The sequence below is a fragment of the Bufo gargarizans genome, chromosome 6 (assembly GCF_014858855.1).
Source record: "Bufo gargarizans isolate SCDJY-AF-19 chromosome 6, ASM1485885v1, whole genome shotgun sequence".
In the NCBI taxonomy this organism is placed as follows: Eukaryota; Metazoa; Chordata; class Amphibia; order Anura; family Bufonidae; genus Bufo; species Bufo gargarizans.
The window spans coordinates 370069438-370090463 of record NC_058085.1 but is presented as its reverse complement, the minus strand read 5'-3'; the positions used below and the strand labels follow the sequence as shown (position 1 = coordinate 370090463).

General features: G+C 41.0%; 1 protein-coding gene across 1 annotated transcript in view; it reads left to right on the top strand.

Moving 5' to 3' along the window:
- LOC122942245 (VPS10 domain-containing receptor SorCS1-like) overlaps positions 1-20592 on the top strand; it is a 578027-nt gene extending 557435 nt beyond the window's left edge. The window contains exons 20-21 of the mRNA XM_044299747.1: positions 16135-16268; positions 20362-20592. Coding sequence (XP_044155682.1) covers positions 16135-16268; positions 20362-20592 — 365 coding nt within the window. The remainder of the gene's footprint in view (positions 1-16134; positions 16269-20361) is intronic.
- Positions 20593-21026: the final 434 nt, after the last annotated feature.

The window sequence follows — 21026 nt, the reverse complement described above, 5'->3', positions numbered from 1 at the left end:
AAAGGGTTAAAAAAGATAATCAGGACAAAGCAGTAATATTCCAGATCTAATAAACTGTAATAAATATAAAAGTGGCACTGTACCTTCATTAAAGGGGTTGGCCACTCTCCATGTATTTGCTACTACTGTGTGGGAGGCAGGGACAAAGTTAATTTCCTAATATATGTCATTAGGCCCATCTGCCTGTTTATTCTATTATCTGAAGCCGCGCCCCCTGAGCCACAAGCTCGTCCATGCCAGATGTGCGCAGCCTGTCCGCGCCTGCGCTCTTCTCCCTCGGCTGTAAGGGCAGAGCATGCACAGTCTGCTCCTGTCAGTGGTGCCCTCAGAGTCTGAAAGAAATCAGCAGCTAGTGGAGGATGAGGATGTGCTTCTCTGAAGTTCCCTGCCATAAAACCCTCCCGAGCCCCTGCATACAGTAGGCATTTAATAGATTTTTTTCGGGTCGCTGTCCCGGGCATATATATATGTACAGTGGATATAAAAAGTCTACACACCTCTGTTAAAATGTCAGGTTTCTGTGATGTAAAAAAATGAGACAAAGATAAATAATTTCAAAAAATTTTCCACCTTTAATGTGACCTATAAACTGTACAACTCAATTGAAAAACAAACTGAAATCTTTTAGGTAGAGGGAAGAAAAAATATAAAAATAAAATAATATGGCTGCATAAGTGTGCACACCCTTAAACTAATACTTTGTTGAAGCACCTTTTGATGTTATTACAGCACTCAGTCTTTTTGGGTAGGAGTCTATCAGCATGGCACATTTTGATTTGATAAGATTTGCCCGCTCTTCTTGGCAAAAACCATCCAAACCTTTCAGATTGCGAGGGTATCTCCTGGGCACAACCCTCTTCAGATCACACCACAGATTTTCAATCCGATTCAGGTCTGGGCTCTGGCTGGACCATTCCAAAACTTTAATCTACTTCTGGTGAAGCCATTCCTTGGTTGATTTGGATGTATGCTTTGGGTCGTTGTCATGCTGAAAGATGAAGTTCCTCTTCATGTTCAGCTTTCTAGCAGAAGCCGGAAGGTTTTGTGCCAATATTGAATGGTATTTGGAACTGTTAAAAATTCCCTCTAGTTTGGGGGGGCGGAGCTAGCGCCTGAACTGAATGGAAGCATCCGGTTAGAGCTCCTGCTTTCAACCTGCTGAGGGAACGGCTATCCTTAACACAAAGAGCTCAAAATGGTCAAATATGGTAACCAGAAGCAGTGTGACCAGGCTGCACAAGCTAAATCTTCGTCTGCGGTCTCGGACATGACGAAGTATCTAAAAAAGCAGCAAGCAGCCGGCCCGGCCAAAGAACCCAAGATGGCCGCGGCTCCCGGCGGCGCCCCACGAGGCCGCACTTCAAGCCTCTCTGAAGGTGAGGAGGACGCGGAGGAAGAGGGTGAGTCCCGCAACCTCCCGGTTTCACGTCGCTTCATTAAGCAAGCTTTAGAGGAAGCAATGCACCCGGTGATTTCGAAACTACAGGAGGTGGCTCAGGACATTCAACAGATAGGCCACAGAGTGGATGCGCTAGAAACTGCGCACGCAGCGACGCTTGATCACAACGCTGCAGTCACTAAATCGTTATCTGCCTGTCAGTTTCATTTTAATCAGTTATATTCCTCCCTGGAAGACCAGGAGAATAGAGGAAGGCGTAATAACCTCCGATTTAGAGGGATCCCTGAGACGATCTCCTCCTCAGACATTCCGAACGCCATTACAAAAATTGTCACTTCCTTGCTGGGAGAATTTGATCCAGCCATGCTGATAATTGAAAGGGCACACAGAGCTTTACGCCCTCGTCCTAAGGACTCTGATCCCCCCAGGGACGTGATATGTCGTTTCCTAAACTACCAAGATAAGGAAGCAATATTGAAAGCTGCCAGAATTGCACCATCGATTCTACTGGAGGAGTCACAGATACAGATATACCAGGACTTATCACCATCTACCCTGCAAAAAAGGCGATTTTTGAGGCCCCTTACATCATTGCTTAAGGAAAAGAAGATCCTCTACAGATGGTCCTTTCCGTTTGGGCTGTCCTTCCTAGCGGATGGAAAGAGGATCATGATATCATCCCACTCTGACTTATCGGAAGCTTATTTAGCTTTGGACTCTCCTCCTTTGAATATTCCAGATTGGGACAAAGTTCAAGATGTTTCAGCCCTACCAACTCTACCAGTCCCCCAGCTTTGGGAGACTGCTGCAACACCGAAGAAAATGAGGTCCAAGAAGTCCAGAGATGTCTCAACGCCAAAAAAGACCCACTTCTCACAGGATAGCTCCTGAACTCTTGGTGTCATTTGTCTGTGATTTTTCTCTTTATTTCTTTTTTATTCTCCTATTGTCCTGTCAGTCCCTCTCTATTTGTAGTCCGCTATGCTGTCCTCATTTACTGTTATTTTAATTCAGCTTTAATGTCTCCTTCCTTTTACAGATTTGATCTATATTTTTGTCTCTTATGATTTTATGCTTTATATTTTAGGCCGGTTCCCTCCCTGATGCAGGTTACTTGTGAACTTGTTTCACTCTCCCCCTACCCCACTTGATAGTTGCTGTACGAGCGACTTCACATGTTGTTGTTATACCACTTAGTGTGGTCCTCAGTTACTGTTTATATGTTAATATGGTATAACTTAGGGCCTATAGACTCTATTGTGCTCATTAAGAGTAGCTATGCTCCGTATGTTATTGTGGTCAAGAAATGTCTGAACTAGTAATTGTCTCTTATAATGTGAAAGGGTTAAGACCCCCCTCTAAACGCAGTCAAATCTTTTCTCTCCTCTGGAAGGAAAAAAGTGCAGTGATTTTCCTACAAGAAACTCATTTTAAGCAAGATAACTTTCCGAACCTAACATTCACTAAATACCCTACTTGGTATCATTGTGGCGCAGATGGGGCGGCATCTAGAGGGGTCAGCATTGGTTTCAGGCGTAACACCCCATTCACCTATCTGAGTCATATTCAAGACCCAGAGGGTCGTTATATTATATTGAAAGGAAAAATCGGTCAAACCCTGTACACTTTTGTTAATGCCTATGCCCCTAATGCTGACCAAACTAGATGGATTGCCAACCTTCTGTCTTTAGTTGAGGAACATAGGGAAGGTATATTAATATTAGCAGGAGATTTGAATATGCCTCTTAATCCCCTTTTGGATACGTCTTCAAAAAAATCAGCTCTCCCCTCTAAGGCAATCAAAGCTACTCTGGCTAGAATGTTCAAACTTGGTTTGGTTGATGTGTGGAGATGTCTTAACCCTAATAATATTGACTACTCTTTTTTTTCTGCAGCCAACAACTCATATAGCAGAATTGATTATGTATTAATCTCCAAAGAACATTTGCAACTTTGCTCTTCGGCGAAAATAGGGTCCATGACGCTATCAGACCATTCACCAGTCTTCTGCTCCATCCGCCCTTCACAAGGTATGGGTAAGAAATCTGGTTGGAGGTTCAACGAGTCCATCTTGGAAAATGCCAAACACAAGAATAAAATACTATCTCTCCTAAAAGAATACTTCCAAATTAATCATACTTCTGACACTTCCCTGAATACCTTATGGGATGCCCATAAAGCCTATATAAGGGGACAATTGATAAGCCTATGCTCTTATCTGAGGAAAGAGGCTGACAAAAAAGTAGACTCCCTTCTTTCCAGAATTAATAACTTAGAGAAGACTCATAAAATTTCTTTGTTGCAACTTCACTTATCTGAACTTATTTTACTCAAAACTGAACTTAAAAACTTACTAAATGAGCGCTCTGCGAAATATTTTTTAAGCTCCCAGCAAAAATTTTTTGCTCATGGCGATAAAGCAACAAAGTTTCAGATGCAACGGATTAAACGTAGAAAACTGAATGGCTTTATACACAAAATTACCTCTCCAACTGGTTCAGTTGTGCTCAAAACAGAAGAAATAGCAGAACAATTTAGGTTGTATTATGAGTCCCTGTATAATCTTCCCCCCTCCCATCTTCCTGATCCCGGACTAGATAAGGAACAAAATATTTCTTCCTTTCTTAGCTCGCTTCATCTCCCTATTCTTACAGGTGACCAGCATGACCAGCTGGCTGCTCCGTTTACTATAGCGGACATCCAAGAAGCACTTAATTCATCCCCAGCCGGAAAATGCCCCGGTCCAGACGGTTTACCTCTGTCCTATTATAAAGCTTATTCCGAAGTCCTATTTCCCCACCTACTTCCAATATGCAATAATGCTCTGCATAATTCCCCTGTGTCATCCGATATGTCTAGAGCTACGATAACAATAATTCCCAAACCAGGTAAGGATCATTCCATTTGCTCAAATTACCGTCCTATATCTTTGCTTAACACTGACCTTAAACTACTGGCTAAAATGTTGGCTACTAGACTGCAAAAACTTCTCCCCTCTCTGATCCACCCTGACCAGGTCGGATTTGTTAAGGGAAGAGAGGGTAAGGACAATGTTATGAAAGTTCTAAATGCATTGTACTTCTCCTCTTTTAAAAAAATACCCATAGTTCTCTTAGGTACCGATGCCGAGAAGGCGTTTGACAGAATTGACTGGCTATATATTAGTCTTACACTAGCTAAATTTAATATCCCTGCTCAATTCTCAAATGCAATCAGGGCTATGTATCACTCCTCCTCGGCATCGGTATTAGTTAATGATACCCTGTCCTCCTGCTTCAGTATAAGGAACGGCACAAGACAGGGCTGTCCCCTGTCCCCGCTCATTTTCGTATTGGTTATGGAGACGCTTTTACAATCCCTGAGACAGCAAAAAGATATTGTAGGACTTAAAGTGGGAAGTCAAGAAATCAAATTGGCTGCGTTTGCTGACGACCTTTTGATTTGCACAACCAATCCGAAAAAATCTCTTCCTGCTATCTTATCGTTGTTGGATTTATTTGGGTCACTCTCTAATTTCAAGGTAAACCCTTCTAAATCTCAGCTCATTCATAGTGGGTTCCCTCCCTCAACAATTAGAATTCTTAAACTCCAATCTCCCTTTAACTGGTCCACACAAATGTTGACGTACCTGGGAGTGAACATATCCCCTAATACTAAAGACTTATACAAACTAAACTTTATCCCTCTTTTAAAGTCGGTTATTGACCAGATGGACTCGTTGGACCTTCCTTTCCTGTCTTGGTTTGGCAGAAAGAATATGGTATCGGCATTGATTCTACCCAAATTGACATATGTCATGCAAGTTCTGCCTATTAAAATACCAAAATCCTTCTTTAATAGATTTAATAAAGCAGTACGTCATTTTATTTGGAGGGGGCGCAGACCGAGAATTGCACTGGACACTCTCACCAAACCAAAGGAGCTAGGTGGGATCAATCTCCCAGATCCTGAAACATACATGAAAGCCATACATCTAGCCAGAGTAGTAGATTGGATTAGAGCTCCCCCCCATAAATGTTGGGTCCAGATGGAAAATAGCTTTCTTCTCTCCTCTCCCAGAGCTGTTCTGCTTGCTGGGAAATCCTTTCCCCTACTTACTCAAATCCAAAATCCCATGATAAGATGCTCACTGGCAGTTTGGGAATGGTTCTCCTCTAAGGGTACAATGCTTACTACTCCTTCCTCACTTTTGACTTTGGGGGATGTCATCGATTTAGCACCCTTAGATTTAAAAGAGACTTGTAGCCCAGTGATTAGGCAGTCTAACTTACTCGTATCAGATATCTTAAAAGAGCACGGCATTTCCCCCCCCCTTCCTCTCCTTCTTCCCAGTTTGAAAGAATCTATGTCTCTTTCATTTGTACACAAATATATACTATCTGAAATGGCTTCGGCGGAGAGCCTTCCTAAGGTTACACCTTTGTTCCCATGGTTTGAAGGGCTAATTGGATCTAAACAAACGCCTAATAGATTAATTTCAATCATATACAAAAGGATCAAGTCACAGGTGACTGACATTAGACCAGCCATAGTGAGAGTTTGGGAAAAAGATCTCAACCGATCCCTAACCCCCATTGAAATCAAGAATATGTTTTCTGTTCCACATAAAATTTCAAGGTGCGTGCGAGTTCAGGAAAATGGATACAAGATCATGATGCGATGGTACAAAACTCCAGAAAATATTGCGCAATACTTTCCCAGTGTTTCAGACTCCTGTTGGAGATGCAAATCTTCCAAGGGCACTTTTTACCATATTTGGTGGGAATGCCCAACTATTCAAACATGGTGGCATTCCATAATACTTAAATGTAATACGATTTGTGGCACTTCTTTGGTATGTTCTCCTGAACTGACTCTCCTTGGCCTGGGGCTGGGTGAGATCCACAAAAAGGTCAGGTCCTTATTACTTATGCTATTAGCTGCGTCCAGAATTTTAGTTGCCGCTGCCTGGCTTTCTACAGAAGCCCCAGAGGAGGCTAAATGGACACAAAAGGTGGACCAACTGTACAGATTAGAGGAACTCTCTCATTGGGAAACCCGCACTAGAAGCACCTTCCTGGACATGTGGGCTCCTTGGAAGATGTTTAGGGGCCTTCCTTGATATTTATTTATTTACTTATTTTTTCTAACCTTCTTTTCTTATTGCTTCCATCTCACCCTTTCTCTAATGTATAAGGCAAATACTTGACTTAATGCCATACCCTATTGCTATAACAAGTGAGCTATAACCTATATTTATATCCTACCTGATTTATACCATGTGTTTTGTTGATGTTTTCTCCACTTCCCCTTCCCCTTTTATGTTAATATATGGCACTGCTTTCTGGCTTGCTGTGTAATGATGTGCTGGTATGACTTAATACCGTATATTTATATTTTTGTATTTTCATACTGGCGCTACTCCCCGCCATTGTCATTTGTATTTTATTATTATTTGAAAAACAATAAAAATTGTTAATAATAAAAAAAAAAAATTCCCTCTAGTTTAACTAAGGCCCCAGTTCCAGCTGAAGAAGAACAGCCCCTTGGCCTGATGCTGCCACCACCATGCTTCACTGTGGGGATGGGATTCTTTTGGGGATGTGCAGTGTTGTTTTTGCGCCAAACATATCTTTTGAAATTATAGCCAAAAAGTTCAACCTTGGTTTCATCAGACCATAACACCTTTTCCCACATGCTTTTGGGAGACTTCAGATGTGTTTTTGCAAACTGTAGCCCGGCTTGGATGTTTTTCTTGGTAAGAAAAGGCTTTCGTCTTGCCCCTCTACCCCATAGCCCTGACATATGAAGAATACGGGAGATTGTTGTCACATGGACCACACAGCCAGGACTTGCCAGATATTCCTGCAGCTCCTTTAATGTTGCTGTAGGCCTCTTGGTCGCCTCCCAGACCAGTTTTCTTCTCGTCTTTTCATCAATTTTGGAGGGACGTCCAGTTCTTGGTGATGTCACTGTTGTGCCATATTTTCTCCACTTGATGATGACAGTCTTCACTGTGTTCCATGGTAGATCTAATGCCTTGGAAATTCTTTTGTCCCCTTCTCCTGACTGATACCTTCTAACAGTGAGATCCCTCTGATGCTTTGGGAGCTCTCTGTGGACCATGGCTTCTGCTGTGGGATGCGACTAAGAAAATTTCGGCAAAGACCAACTAGAGCAGCTGAACTTTATTTGGGGTAAATCTTTTGAATGTCATTGCTTAATTCTGAACACAGCTACATCCCCAGTTATAAGAGGGTCTGCACACTTATGCAACCACATTTTTTTTGTTTTTTTTGTTTTCTTCTCTCCACCTAAAAGATTTCAGGTTTTTTTTTTCAATGGAGTTGTACAGTTTATAGGTCACATTAAAGGTGGAAAGAGTTCTGCAATGATTATCTCTCATTTTTTTACAGCACAGAAACCTGACATTTTAACAGGGGTGTGTAGAAGACTTTTTATATCCATTATATATTTTTATATATATATATATATATATATATATATATATAAAATGAAAAAATTATGTATATTTTTTCTGAATTTTATGTATGTATATATAGTGTGTGTAATCTGCCACAGTGTAATTACAGTGATGCCACATTTGCAATCTTTTTGCTTTTAATACTAAAAAATATAATTAAAAAAAATATATTCTTTTCTTTGCATCTCCATATTCTGATCCCCATTTCTGTTTTAGAATTATGTCTACGTTGATGACCGAGGGCTCATTTTCTGCGTTGTGATCTGTAGTTTTATTATTTATACCACTTTGGAGTGTGTGAGTGAGTGGGTTTTAGATCACCATTTATTCTTTTTTTAGACTGATGTGAATTAGCATTTGCAGTCTATGGGCTCATGCATGCACACAAGTGTGTGTGCCCCGTTCCTGTATTGCGGACAGCAAACATCCTATTGACTTGAATGGGTCTGCAATCTGCGAGATACAGAGTGGTATGGAGCGGAGGCACGGATCAGAAGCCCACAGAAGCACTACACAGTGCTTCCAAAGAATTTCTCTCCGTGCTTCTGCACCACAGAACGTGTTCTATCTTTTTGTGGTGCGGAACGTATCCTTCGGATCGCAGACCCATTGAAGTGAATGGCTCTACATCTGCAAACTGCCTGCACACGGCTGGTACCTGTGCATTGCGGACCACTATATGTGGTGCAGCACTCTTGGGGAAAGCCACCACAGATGCTGTGGTCACAAAAGACCATGGCATCTGTCTGTGATCGGCATTATGGTCAATCATAGACATTAGAGCTGGGTCTCTTTAAAACAGCAGAAAACCAGAACAGAATCTAAACAAACCTGTTTCGGCAAACTACACTTTGCTGAAACCACTGCAGCTTTCTGGATTTCAGTTATCTCACCCAGCTGAGGTATCTGGGTGAGATATACACACCTTCCACCACAGTAGATATAGATAGATATAGAGATGTAACTAGATACAGTAAATGTTGATAGATAGATATCTCTCCATCTTTACACACATATTATATATATATATACACACACACAGGGCCGTCTTTAACGCAGAGCAAAAGGGGAAGCTGCCCGAGCCCAGATGCTCCTGGGGGTCCCAAGGCAGCTGCCTCTTTAGCCCTGCTGGCCACTGGAGGACCTTTCATGGGTTCATACTTTATTAACTAAGTAGCAGGACATGTAGGGCATACATGGGGGATGTCCCTGCACTTGGTATTATTTCTGGGCGCCACTCCGTTGCGCCGCCGTGGCCCCCGTTACATTCTCCTGCGCTGTATGCTAACTAACCGCATCGGAACACCAGGGAGGAGACATCAGCTTCTCTCCCTGGCTGTGATTGGACAGCGCTGCGATTGGACAGCGCTACAGCCAGGGAGAAGGAACGCCCAGGGAGAGAAGCTGATGTCTCCTCCCTGGTGTTCCGATGCGGTTAGTTAGCATACAGCGCAGGAGAATGTAACGGGGGCCACGGCGGCGCAACGGAGTGGCGCCCAGAAATAATACCAAGTGCAGGGAAATCCCCCATGTATGCCCTACATGTCCTGCTACTTAGTTAATAAAGTATGGACCCATGAATGCGGCAGTGGCACTTGTTCTCCCTCTTGCCCAGGGTCCCATCAATATTAAAGACAGCCCTGCACACCTATGTACATATCCACCTATGTGCACCCCAACCATCTGTAGTACGGTGTAGGACTTAGGGTGTTCTCTCTCCTCGCTGCACGAGACAAGCCCATAGACTTTCTATTGAGTCTGTCTTTCTTCCTTTTCTGCAGTAAGGAGGCAGAATGCGCCAAGTGCAGGATTCTCTCCATCGTCCTGGAGATCGGTGGAGGTGTCAGCGCTTAGGGCCACACAGATATAAACTTTTCATATATCCCTATACTAAAAGTTTTGTAACATATGGTGCCGCTTTAAAACTTGCACTGAAAAAAATGGGTATATGGTGATATGGACCATGCTGGTATAACCTGGGCATCTCCTGTATATCATTATACTATGTAGGAAGGCACAAGGAACCATCGTTGGTGGTAGATACGTGTCACCAAGGTTCCTGGCCTCGGTAAAGTAGGAGCCAGTAGTTCAGGTGTTTCAGCGTCAGTAGGTGGTTGACATTTAGTTTATTTAGTATAGCTGTGAATAGGTGATCTGGGACGGCTCTTACTGGGAGTAGTCATAGTGCTGGGTGGGTGACTACTCCCCATGTTCCAGGCTGGGTCTTGACTGGCCTACAAAAAACAGGCAGCAGTGTCAGGTGGTGATGATTACCTCTCTGAGAGTGGAGCTCTGTGGGGGGCTGTGTGGGATCAGAGTCTGAGCTGGAGTTGCAGTGCCAGAAAGACTGAGGACAAAGCGAAGTCCACATACACCCTGTGGGGTTACGGTACTGTGCAAAACCATAGCTGTGTTGTGCTATAGATACGGGACTTTATCTGCCGTTTACTGCCTTATTGTTTTTTCAAGAATAGAAGACAACCTTTGCTTTGCTTTCACTGCTAGAAGGCTGCTGCTGTGTCCTTATCTGAAGGCTACCATTGGGGCAGATCCCTACAATATGCACAGCTGGTATAACCTGGGTATCTCCTGTATATAATTATTTATGTACAGCTGGTATAAGCTATACATCTTGTATATAGTGATATGGAGCATGCTGGTATAACCTGGGCATCTCCTGTATATAATTATATATGTACAGCTGGTATAAGTTATACATCTTCTTGTATACAGTGATATGGAGCATGCTGGTATAACCTGGGTATCTCCTGTATATAATTATATAAGTACAGCTGGTATAAGCTATACATCTTGTATATAGTGATAAGGACCATGCTGGTATAACCTGGGCATCTCCTGTATATAATTATATATGTACAGCTGGTATAAGTTATGCATCTTCTTGTATATAGTGATATGGACCATGCTGGTATAACCTGGGCATCTCCTGTATATAATTATATAAGTACAGCTGGTATAAGTTATACATCTTCTTGTATATAGTGATATGGACCATGCTGGTATAACCTGGGCATCTCCTGTATATAATTATATATGTACAGCTGGTATAACCTGGGCATCTCCTGTATATAATTATATATGTACAGCTGGTATAACCTGGGCATCTCCTGTATATAACCATATATCTACAGCTGGTATAAGTTATACATCTTCGTGTATATAGTGATATGGACCATGCTGGTATAACCTGGGCATCTCCTGTATATAATTATATATGTACAGCTGGTATAACCTGGGTATCTCCTGTATATAATTATATATGTACAGCTGGTATAAGTTATACATCTTCTTGTATATAGTGATATGGACCATGCTGGTATAACCTGGGCATCTCCTGTATATAATTATATATGTACAGCTGGTATAAGTTATACATCTTCTTGTATATAGTGATATGGAGCATGCTGGTATAACCTGGGCATCTCCTGTATATAATTATATATGTACAGCTGGTATAAGTTATACATCTTCTTGTATATAGTGATATGGACCATGCTGGTATAACCTGGGCATCTCCTGTATATAATTATATATGTACAGCTGGTATAACCTGGGCATCTCCTGTATATAATTATATATGTACAGCTGGTATAACCTGGGCATCTCCTGTATATAATTATATAAGTACAGCTGGTATAAGTTATACATCTTCTTGTATACAGTGATATGGAGCATGCTGGTATAACCTGGGTATCTCCTGTATATAATTATATATGTACAGCTGGTATAAGTTATACATCTTCTTGTATACAGTGATATGGAGCATGCTGGTATAACCTGGGTATCTCCTGTATATAATTATATATGTACAGCTGGTATAAGTTATACATCTTCCTGTATATAGTGATATGGACCATGCTGGTATAACCTGGGTATCTCCTGTATATAATTATATATGTACAGCTGGTATAAGTTATACATCCTGTATATAGTGATATGGACCATGCTGGTATAACCTGAGCATCTCCTGTATATAATTATATAAGTACAGCTGGTATAAGCTATACATCTTGTATATAGTGATAAGGACCATGCTGGTATAACCTGGGCATCTCCTGTATATAATTATATATGTACAGCTGGTATAAGTTATACATCTTCCTGTATATAGTGATATGGACCATGCTGGTATAACCTGGGTATCTCCTGTATATAATTATATATGTACAGCTGGTATAACCTGGGCATCTCCTGTATATAATTATATATGTACAGCTGGTATAACCTGGGCATCTCCTGTATATAATTATATATGTACAGCTGGTATAAGTTATACATCTTCTTGTATATAGTGATATGGACCATGCTGGTATAACCTGGGCATCTCCTGTATATAATTATATATGTACAGCTGGTATAAGTTATACATCTTCTTGTATATAGTGATATGGACCATGCTGGTATAACCTGGGCATCTCCTGTATATAATTATCTATGTCCAGCTGGTATAAGTTATACATCTTCTTGTATATAGTGATATGGACCGTGCTGGTATAACCTGGGCATCTCCTGTATATAATTATATATGTACAACTGGTATAAGTTATACATCTTGTATATAGTGATATGGACCATGCTGGTATAACCTGGGTATCTCCTGTATATAATTATATATGTACAGCTGGTATAACCTGGGCATCTCCTGTATATAATTATATATGTACAGCTGGTATAAGTTATACATCTTCTTGTATACAGTGATATGGAGCATGCTGGTATAACCTGGGTATCTCCTGTATATAATTATATATGTACAGCTGGTATAAGTTATACATCTTCTTGTATATAGTGATATGGACCATGCTGGTATAACCTGGGTATCTCCTGTATATAATTATATATGTACAGCTGGTATAACCTGGGCATCTCCTGTATATAATTATATATGTACAGCTGGTATAAGTTATACATCTTCTTGTATATAGTGATATGGAGCATGCTGGTATAACCTGGGTATCTCCTGTATATAATTATATATGTACAGCTGGTATAAGTTATACATCTCCTTGTATATAGTGATATGGACCATGCTGGTATAACCTGGGCATCTCCTGTATATAATTATATATGTACAGCTGGTATAAGTTATACATCTTCTTGTATATAGTGATATGGAGCATGCTGGTATAACCCGGGCATCTCCTGTATATAATTATATATGTAGAGCTGGTATAAGTTATACATCTTCTTGTATATAGTGATATGGACCATGCTGGTATAACCTGGGCATCTCCTGTATATAATTATACATGTACAGCTGATATAACAATGCAGTAGATTGAGACGCTGCCTGGGTCTTGATTCCATCCGGAGCGAGGCAGTGCCACCTACTGTTCTGAATGATGAATAATTCATTACATGCTCCTGACATGTTCATGCGCTCTGCTTTGTGCACACAGTCTGCGTTAATCGGCGCACGGCAGGGGGTCTCCTCCGTTCAACTTTTAATACCCTGACACCGCATGCTTCCGTGAGTTTTAAAAATGCTGAGAATGCTGAATGTTGACTTCAGTAAGGTAATTCTTTTCAGCTTGTGCTGATGGCTGCATTAGGTAAATTTACTGACAATTTGACAGCAGAACTCCATAGGAAGGAGAGAGATTGGAAATAATGTCTTCTAGTGAATGACACCTATCCTGAGATCAGGGCTTCCATAGGTGTGGCGAGGCCTGCCTCTACAGTGAGCTTGTTAGTTTGAAATGGACAGGCTATCTATTTGGTTGTGCCTGCGGCCATCTTGGATATGGCTTAACTAGGATAGATTCCCCCAGGAGCAAAGAAAAGTGCACTATGCAGGAAATCGGGCTGTCCGTTGCACTTAACCTGGCACAGTGCAGAAATTTGCAACTGGACAATTATGGGACAAATAACATGGGCGCTACGAGAACTATGAATCATCTGAGGGGAAGGGAAGAAAGTGGAGAAGAAAAGTAGATGGTTGCAGGAAATAACACAGGGACAGAGCAGTGACCATGAAATCATTGCCTTTCACTTTTTTGGATGGTGGTCATTGCTGAATGAAGCACCCTTAGGGGTTTTAGGGGTTAATGCTGGTTGCCTGTGTCCACCTCTGCTCTCATCTGGTTCATATCTTGGATATAAAGCAATGCAACATGTCACTAATTGTCACAATGTATCCAGATGCTTCCTGATGTAGCTGCACATTGCCCCCACAAATCTGTACACATACATTGATGAATGGCATAGTTTGGGGTTTTGCATGATCATTTAATCTCTTTATGACTGTGTTGTGATGAATACATTTTACTGTGATGAATATTTTGCATGAGGCTTCGATTGTGATGATTATTTTACGCTTCTCTACAGTCTGTAGTAATACAACAGAGAACACAATGTTCTGACCATGAGCTGTACCACATGAGCTCTGCTACATCCTCATATGCACCAGCACGCTCCTTAATCAAGACACTAGCTTGTTTGGACAGACTGCAGTTTTCCAGATTTTCAGCAGAGGGCAGTATTGTTACACAGTAGGCGGACGGTTACTTCTCTTCATGTTAATCTTTGTCACTTTGCTCATTTCCCTCACATTTCTGCAGATACAGTTGAAACCAGAAGGTTACATTCACTATATAAAGACACATCTGCATGTTTTTCCTCAATCAGAATAAACCTTTCCTGTTTTGGTCATTTAGGATTGCCATAATTATTATTTTCCAAATGCCAGAATAAGGAGAGAGAGAGAGAGAATGTTTTAAGACATTTATATTACTTTCTGCAAAGTCAAAAGTTTACATACATTTCATTAATATTTGGTACTATTGCCCTTAAACTGTATGATTTGGGTCAATCGTTTTGGATTTCCTTCCACAAGCTTCTCACAATAGTTAGTCGGAGTTTGGGCCCATTCCTCCTGACAGAACTGGTGTAACTGAGCCATGTTTGTTGGTCGCCTTGCTCGCACCTGGCTTTTCAGCTTTGCCCATAAATTTTCAATAGAATTGAGATCAAGGCTTTGTGATGGCCAAAACACTGACTTTGTTATTCTTAAGCCACTCTGTAACCAGTTTGGCGGTATGCTTCGGGTCATTGTCCATTTGGAAGACCCATTTCCGCCCAAGCTTTAACTTCCTGGCTGATGTCTTGAGATGTTGCTTCAGTATTTCCACATAATCTTCTTTCCTCATGATGCCATCTATTTTGTGACGTGCACCAGTCCCTCCTGCAGCAAAACCACCCCACAACGAGATGCTGCCACCCCCGTGTCTCACCGTTGGGATGGTGTTCTCAGGCTTCCAAGCTTCTCCCTTTTTCCTATAAACGTAACGATGGTCATTACGGCCACAAAGTTAAATTTTGATTTTGTCAGACCACAGGACATGTCTCCCAAAATGTAGGTCTTTGTTCCTGTGTGCATTTACAAACATTAATCTGGCTTTTTTATGTTTCTTTTGGAGTAATGGCTTCTTCCTGGCAGAGTGGCCTTTCAGCCCATCTTGATACAGTACTCGTTTTACTGTGGATACTGACACAATCTTACCAGCTTCAGCCATCATCTTCACAACGTCTTTTGTTTTTGTTCTTGGGTTGACATGCACATGTCGAAAGCACGTTCATCTCTGGGACACAGAATACGTCTCCTTCCTGAGGGGTATGATGGCTGGACATTCCCATCTTGTTTGTACTTGCGTATAATTGTTTGTACAGATGAACGAGGCACCTTCAGGTATCTTGAAATTGCACCCAAGGTTGAGCCAGACTCGTGCAAGTCCACAATTCTCTTCCTAAAATCTTGGATGATTTCTTTAGACTTTCCCATGATGCTACACAAAGAAGCATTGTGTATCAGGTGTGCATTTAAATACATCCACATGTGTTTCTCTAATTAACCCAGCTGTTGCCAACAAACCTAACCGAAGCTTCTCAACACATGACATCATCATATGGGCAGTCCAGAATTGTTTAAAGGCATAGTAATCTTAGTGTATGGAAACTTTTGACATTGCAGAAAGTAATAAAAATGCCTTAAACCATTCTCTCTCTCTCATTATTCTGGCATTTGTGAAAATAATAATAATTATGGTAATCCTAATTGACCAAAAACAGGAAAGGCTTATTCTGATTTCATGTCAGATATTGAGAAAACCATGCAGATGTGTCTTTTTATATAGTGTATGTAAATTTCTGGTTTCAACTGTACATTGATCTGCTGCTCCACATCTGAGATGTCTTTGTTGGTTTAGTGATGTACGGATCAGTTTGACGAATATGGACCTTTTTTTTTCCACAGCCCCCCTGGAACACATTCACTTGGTTTTGCCTTTTGTCACCACAAAGAACAAGGAGGTCAATGCTTCGGTGGTACTCTGGCCAAGCAACGTGGGGACCCTCACCTATGTATGGTGGCTCGGAAATAACAGTGAGGTGCTTGTAGATTTCTACTTGGGTTCAATAATGAAAAAAATGCAAAGCAACACATTTTTTACTTTTTGCTCCATGTGACCCTGTAGCTTCTACTGGTGTCCATAGACATTAGATATGGACTCAACAATTATCTTGGTCAAAAGTTATTAGCTCCATCCCCCAATAACATACTGTAAATCTAGTACGATCAATTCGCTGAAGATCGGGGTCCACAACCAAAAAAGCTAAGTAATATAATCGCATAGCGAATTAAACTTATCTGTCTCTATAGTAAACTTTCCTATATGATTGCTAGAATTCGCGAAGTTGATGAATAGGTAGCTAAAACGAAGATGGAGAATATCTTCGTTTTGTGGAATATGACGAATACATTCGTCATATTCGCAAATTCTACCAAGCCATTGAAGCCAACCATAGTAAACCAGGTCCAAGTTGAAATCGCAATGCGATTAATATAACTCGAAATAATCACATGGCGATTTCAACTTAGCACTGCTATATTCCATATTAGACTAGAATTAACGAATATGGAATATAGCAGTGCTTAAGTTGAAATCGCAATTCGATTATTATAATTTGAATTAATCGAATTGCGATTTCAACGTATTTCTCAAATCCGACAGTACATTCTAGTATATGGAGACGTTCCCATGGTGATGGGGACGCTCCATGAGCACGGAAGTCGGCAGAAGCGGCAACGGGCACTGACTGAAGCATTATAAAAAAATTAAAAAAAACGAATATTCGTTTTCGCGAATATATAGCACTATATTCTAAATATTCGCAAAATCTCTAAATCGCGATATTCGAGAAAAAAATTTGCAATTCGAATATTCGCGCTCAACACTAATAAACAGTAGAATCCATCCTAAAAATGTTTGCTTGAGCTCAGTCCTAGAGCTCCTCCATGATGGGGCACATGGGCTGGTCTCATTGAGCTTTATGTCAGCAATGTCCACCTACGTGATCTATCTACAGCTCAAGAGAAATATGGATATTGAGGAGATGAATTGTAAGTTCCTTTGGTTCTCTGTCTAGTCATTATCATCCATATCTATATAAAATGTCCATATTAAAGATCTGCTGTCTAGCTGAGTGCACTGGAATAAGATTATATCCCATCAGAGTCTTAGGAGTGACCCAAAAACTTTGGAGGAGTTTAGACTTCAAAAAGATTCTGATGACAAATTTATGGTGCCCCCAGATGGCTCAAATTGTGCTAAAAAATCTTTGTACTGTACATGTCACCATCTAGATTTTTACACCTCACAAAGTCCCTAAAATGTGTTGTCTCTGAGAGGAGTTGTAAAGTAAGACAGAACTATTAATGTCGTACACCATGAAATATTGTGCCGCATTTATGACCACGTGTGCCATATGTGCCATCACTCTACAGATCACTACCAATCACGTTTACACTTCCTAAAAATGTGTCACTTTTCCTACACCCGTGTTTGTGTGGGGTGGAGATCTGACTTCTTTGCCATTTGCAATTTATTTTAAATAATCACCATAACAAATATCTATCATTCTTTAATAAATTATTCCTGGTGAAAATGTTGGTCCATCCGCTTTACATATCCTGATTGTTTAGCTTTTTTTTTTAAGCAGTTAAGACGCTATTAGAAGAAAAGCTCCAATGCATTATGAACCGTTCCCAAAGATTTTTGCATAAGTACCAGCGTGAGATATTGTCATGATCAAATGAAAACAAACCACATTCTTGTGAACTCAAACTTTTTGAAAAATTTGGCTCAGAATTGGCAGTTGATTCACTCCCTTAGGCTGGGTTCAGACCTGAGCGTTCTGAAACGAGCGCTTTGTATGCGCGATTGTACGGGCGTTTACAATCGCGCATACAGAGACAGGCGTGCGCACATTGTCGCGCGTTCCCGAATATCTATGTGCGGGAACGCGCGACAAACGCCCAAAAAAAAGCTCAAGCACTTGTTTGAGCGTCGGGCGTTTTACAGCGCGATCGTACGCGCTGTAAAACGCCCAGGTGAGAACCATTCCCATAGGGAATCATTGGTTCTTGCCTGTTGTGCGTTTTACAGCGCGTAGGAACGCGCTGTAAAACGCTCAGGTGTGAACCCAGCCTTAAAGTTTTGGCAGTTGAACGCTGCAGTTATATTTTGGCAGAATTCTGGTGGGGAAAAAATGTGTATTTTGCAACTTCTTGTGATGTTATGCAATTCTAATCTTTTAAGAAATGTGTGTAAAACTGAGCATTAGTGCTGAGCAAATCGAACTGCGTGAAGTGGAATTTGATCCAAATTTCAGGGAAAATTCGATTCACCACAAAGCCGAATTTCCTCGTGCCTCATGGTAACAAATCGATTTTCCCTGAATGGCGGTAAAAAAAAAAAAAAAAAATCATACTTACCTCGCCCATTTGAACTTGAAGAGCCGTCTGCCGCCATCTTGATTAAAGAACCCACGTGAAATCCCATGCTCGGTGATTGCGCACTGGATTTACAATCAAGATGGTGGTCGTCGGCTCTTCGCGTTCAATCGGATGAGGTAAGTAATGTTTTTATTTTTTATTTTCCCCGGTATATTGATGCTGTGATCAGCTATGAACGTGACATCTGAGGGGTACAATGACAGAGAGCGGCGCAATGACCATTGTACCCAATACTTACCAACTACTTACCAAGAAATGCGCTTCGTGAAGGAGTAATTCTTCACAAAGGAAATTTGTTTGTAAAATTTGACGAAGCAGCCGAATCAAATTTTCCAATACTTCACTCATCAGTCACTACTAAGCATAGTTAACTATGTTAAAGGGCATCTGTCAGCAGTTTTGTACCAATGACACGGGCTGACCTGCTACATGTGCACTTGGCATCTGTGTTGGTCCCATGTTCACATGTGTTTGCATTGCTGAGAAAAATGATGTTTTAATATATGCAAATGAGCCTCTAGGAGCAACGGGGGCGTTACCATTACACCTAGAGGCTCTGCTCTCTCTGCAGCTGCTGTGCCCCTGCACTTCGATTGACAGGGCCAGGGGTGACAACGTTTTCACTGCCTGATCCTGTCAATCAAAGTGGAGAGGGTACGGCAGTTGCAGAGAGAGCAGAGCCTCTAGGTGTAACGACAACGCCCCCATTGCTCCTAGAGGCTCATTTGCATATATTAACACTTCATTTTTCTCAGCAATGCGGGCACATATGAACATGTGACCAACACAGATGCCTTCAGCTGCCAAGTGCACATGTAACAGGTCAGCCGGTGTCATAGGGACAGATCTGCTGATAGATGCCCATTAATTAGGTGCACATCAGATGTATCAAATACCTCTAAGCAAAAGTGTTCTTTGTGAAGAAATGCCAAATTTTGAAGAAACAAGCAATGTGCAAAGTCTGATAAGTTTGGCACAAATTACATCAACAACTAAAACAAAAAAATAAAATTAGAATCCATGATTTTAAAAAGTATAACATTACTCTGGCCATCAAGACCCAAAACAGTCAAAAAAAGGGTTATGCTGATATTAATTTTTAAATCATTAATGTTGTCCATTCTGCCAAATTTTCATCAATTTTTTTTTTCTTACAATTTGTTTTTTAAATAACTTTCTCTTTTTTAATTTCCCCATCTACCTCTAATCTCTGCTTTTAATTCTCTTGCATTCTTTGCTCTGTTCTGAGCTCAGACAATGCTCAGGCTAAGACTGATTAAGATCCAAAAATAAAATGTAAAAAAAAATAACTTTGATTCCATATACAGTATTTCATTTCTGTGAGGTCCCAAAGTTACAATATGTCATTTTCTGGAGGCAGCTTGTGGCTCTGTCCGGCTGTTTATCTCTGTCGTAATGAGAGGCACATCCTCCCTCCAACAAATAGTCCCATGCCAGATTCTGCCCAAAAAAAAAAAGTCTGGAACATCAATTATTCTCCTCAGTACAATGTTTTTATAGAAGATAAGAGCACAAGTCCCAGGGCGGTCCTTCGAGCCGCTGCCTGAAGGTGACTGCGAGGCCAACTTAATACACTCATTTTAATCTTCACTTATAAAAATGTCTGGCATGGATTTTGAGTAGGTGCCTCAGCCTCATTTTTGCATTCTTCTTTCCTCTCTGTAGCCCTTGATCACGCTGGATCGGAGCATCTCATTTACGTTTGCAGTAGAAGGGATGAACAGCATCACTGTGCAGGTGTCTGCTGGGAACACCATCCTACAGGACACCAAGACCATTGCAGTGTATGGTAAGCACCACACAGTCTACTCATCCACAAGCATTCTCATGGACCTGGAGCTGATCAAAGCTGGCCTACAATGCACAAATACTCTAAAAAAAATCCACATTTACTAATCCAGATGTTTCTGAGTTCTGATGAAATTTGCATCAACATTTGAAATATTTTTGGTGTAATTTGGTGAATCTTAGGCTACTTTCACATCTGCGTTTTTGCTGAATCCGTCATGGATCAGCAAAAATGCTTCCGTCATGATAATACAACAATCTGTATCTGTCATGAACGGATCCGGTTGTATCATCTTTAAAATAGCTAAGGCGGATCTGTCATGAACACCTTTGAAAGTCAATGGGGGACGGATCCGTTTTCTATTGTGTTAGAGAAAACTGTCCCCATTGACTTACACCGCGTATTATGACTGATCTGTCTTGCTCTGCACCACATCACGGAATGCATTCTGAAACATTCCATTTTGTTCAGTTCAGTTTTGACGATGAATGCGGACAAAATGGAAGCGTTTTTCTCCACCATTGAGATTCTATGATCGGAT